At 58.7% G+C, this 1,236-nt stretch overlaps 2 protein-coding genes across 2 annotated transcripts; both read left to right on the top strand.

Moving 5' to 3' along the window:
• Positions 1–361: 361 nt before the first annotated feature.
• On the top strand, positions 362–838 carry GGTG_14398 (hypothetical protein; the record flags this gene model as incomplete). Its single annotated transcript, XM_009232324.1, has 2 exons — positions 362–378; positions 475–838. The coding sequence occupies 2 exons, from the start codon at positions 362–364 to the stop codon at positions 626–628; spliced, it is 171 nt and encodes a 56-aa protein (XP_009230588.1). The 3' UTR covers positions 629–838.
• A 115-nt stretch (positions 839–953) lies between these two features.
• GGTG_14397 (hypothetical protein) lies at positions 954–1,214 on the top strand (the record flags this gene model as incomplete). Its single annotated transcript, XM_009232323.1, has 2 exons — positions 954–1,029; positions 1,072–1,214. The coding sequence occupies 2 exons, from the start codon at positions 954–956 to the stop codon at positions 1,212–1,214; spliced, it is 219 nt and encodes a 72-aa protein (XP_009230587.1).
• Between the last annotated feature and the right edge of the window lie 22 nt (positions 1,215–1,236).

The following is a 1,236-nucleotide window of genomic DNA, read 5'->3' as shown; positions in this document are numbered from 1 at the left end:
GAGAGGGAGAGAGAGAGGAGAGAGAGAGAGAGAGTTCTCTCCGCCTGGAGCCTTGGAGGGGCGTGATGCCACCGGCCGAGTCCTGCCAGTGATCCGGACCGATCTTTTGGTCCCGTCTTTTTGCTGCTTGGCCTGGTCTCTGCATGTGTACCTGCCTACCGTGGATACCTAACCTTTCCCCTGCAACTACAAAGCCACACCACCTCTTTCATCTTTGTCTCGCCGCTGTACCGTCCCTCCATGTTCCCTGTCCGTTTTTAGGTTCAGAGAGGCCCGAACGGATGGGGCTCCTTCGGCTCTTGGCGATGAGCATGAGAGCTTCAGATGGCGGCGGCGATCAAAGACTAAGGGACTCGTCATGATGGTGGGCGTGGTAGTGTAAGTGTGCTTGTCAAAGCGTGCGTGCAACTATATGTTTACTAAGGATTTCGTAATCTCTCGTCTGTCGCCATGACTACACACACACAGTGACAGACCTGTCTATGGACAGCAAAGATTGATGGCACGAGGGCGCAACGGCGGCTCCAACGGCGACGCGTTGTGCATAAAGAAAGAACAAAGGGAAAAATACGGCTACTTGTTGCCGGGCCGGACGGGCCCTGTCTGTTGCTTACCGGCTTCGGATTGATTGCACCACCTGAAGCTTGCCCTTGTTGGGGGAAACCCGGCGGCCGCCTGAAAATCCTGACCTGGCATCCTCGAGACATGGCAAAAGTTACTTACCGGTACCCTCCCGTACCTGCTCTTGTCTGGACGGGGGCGTGCGTGCGGGAGTAGGTAGACATCTATCCCGTCGTCGAATAACCATAACGGCTGCCAGCCCGGCCCTCTTTGCTTGGCATCGGCACCTCCCTTCTACTTTCCCACGCCCCCCTCCCCCTCACCCCCAAGAAAAGAAATACAGCCATCGTATCTGCACATGTGCACGTTTCCGTTCCATATCCTCAAACGTCATGGACGAGAGCACAAAGCGAGACCCGCAGCGCACCGATCCGGACTCTCCCGATAGCGGCGGAGCAAAGGGCCGTCGTGGATGGATGGATGGATGGGGAGCGGCTTTTTTGTCCGTAGACGGCCGGCCGCATCGCACGTGGGGTGTGACGAGGAAGGCGCTGCTGCTGCCGCCGTGCCCGCACACCAACATCGGGGGGCGTCCATGTGAGCCGCCCGCCCCGCCGCCGTCGTGGTCGCTGTCGGCCGCGCGGGCGGGCTGATGCAGCACAACAAAAAAAAGGG

The sequence above is a fragment of the Gaeumannomyces tritici genome (genome assembly GCF_000145635.1).
Source record: "Gaeumannomyces tritici R3-111a-1 unplaced genomic scaffold supercont2.364, whole genome shotgun sequence".
Taxonomy (NCBI): domain Eukaryota; kingdom Fungi; phylum Ascomycota; class Sordariomycetes; order Magnaporthales; family Magnaporthaceae; genus Gaeumannomyces; species Gaeumannomyces tritici.
Note: the sequence above shows the minus strand (reverse complement) of the source record. Positions and strands in the feature narration are given on the sequence as shown.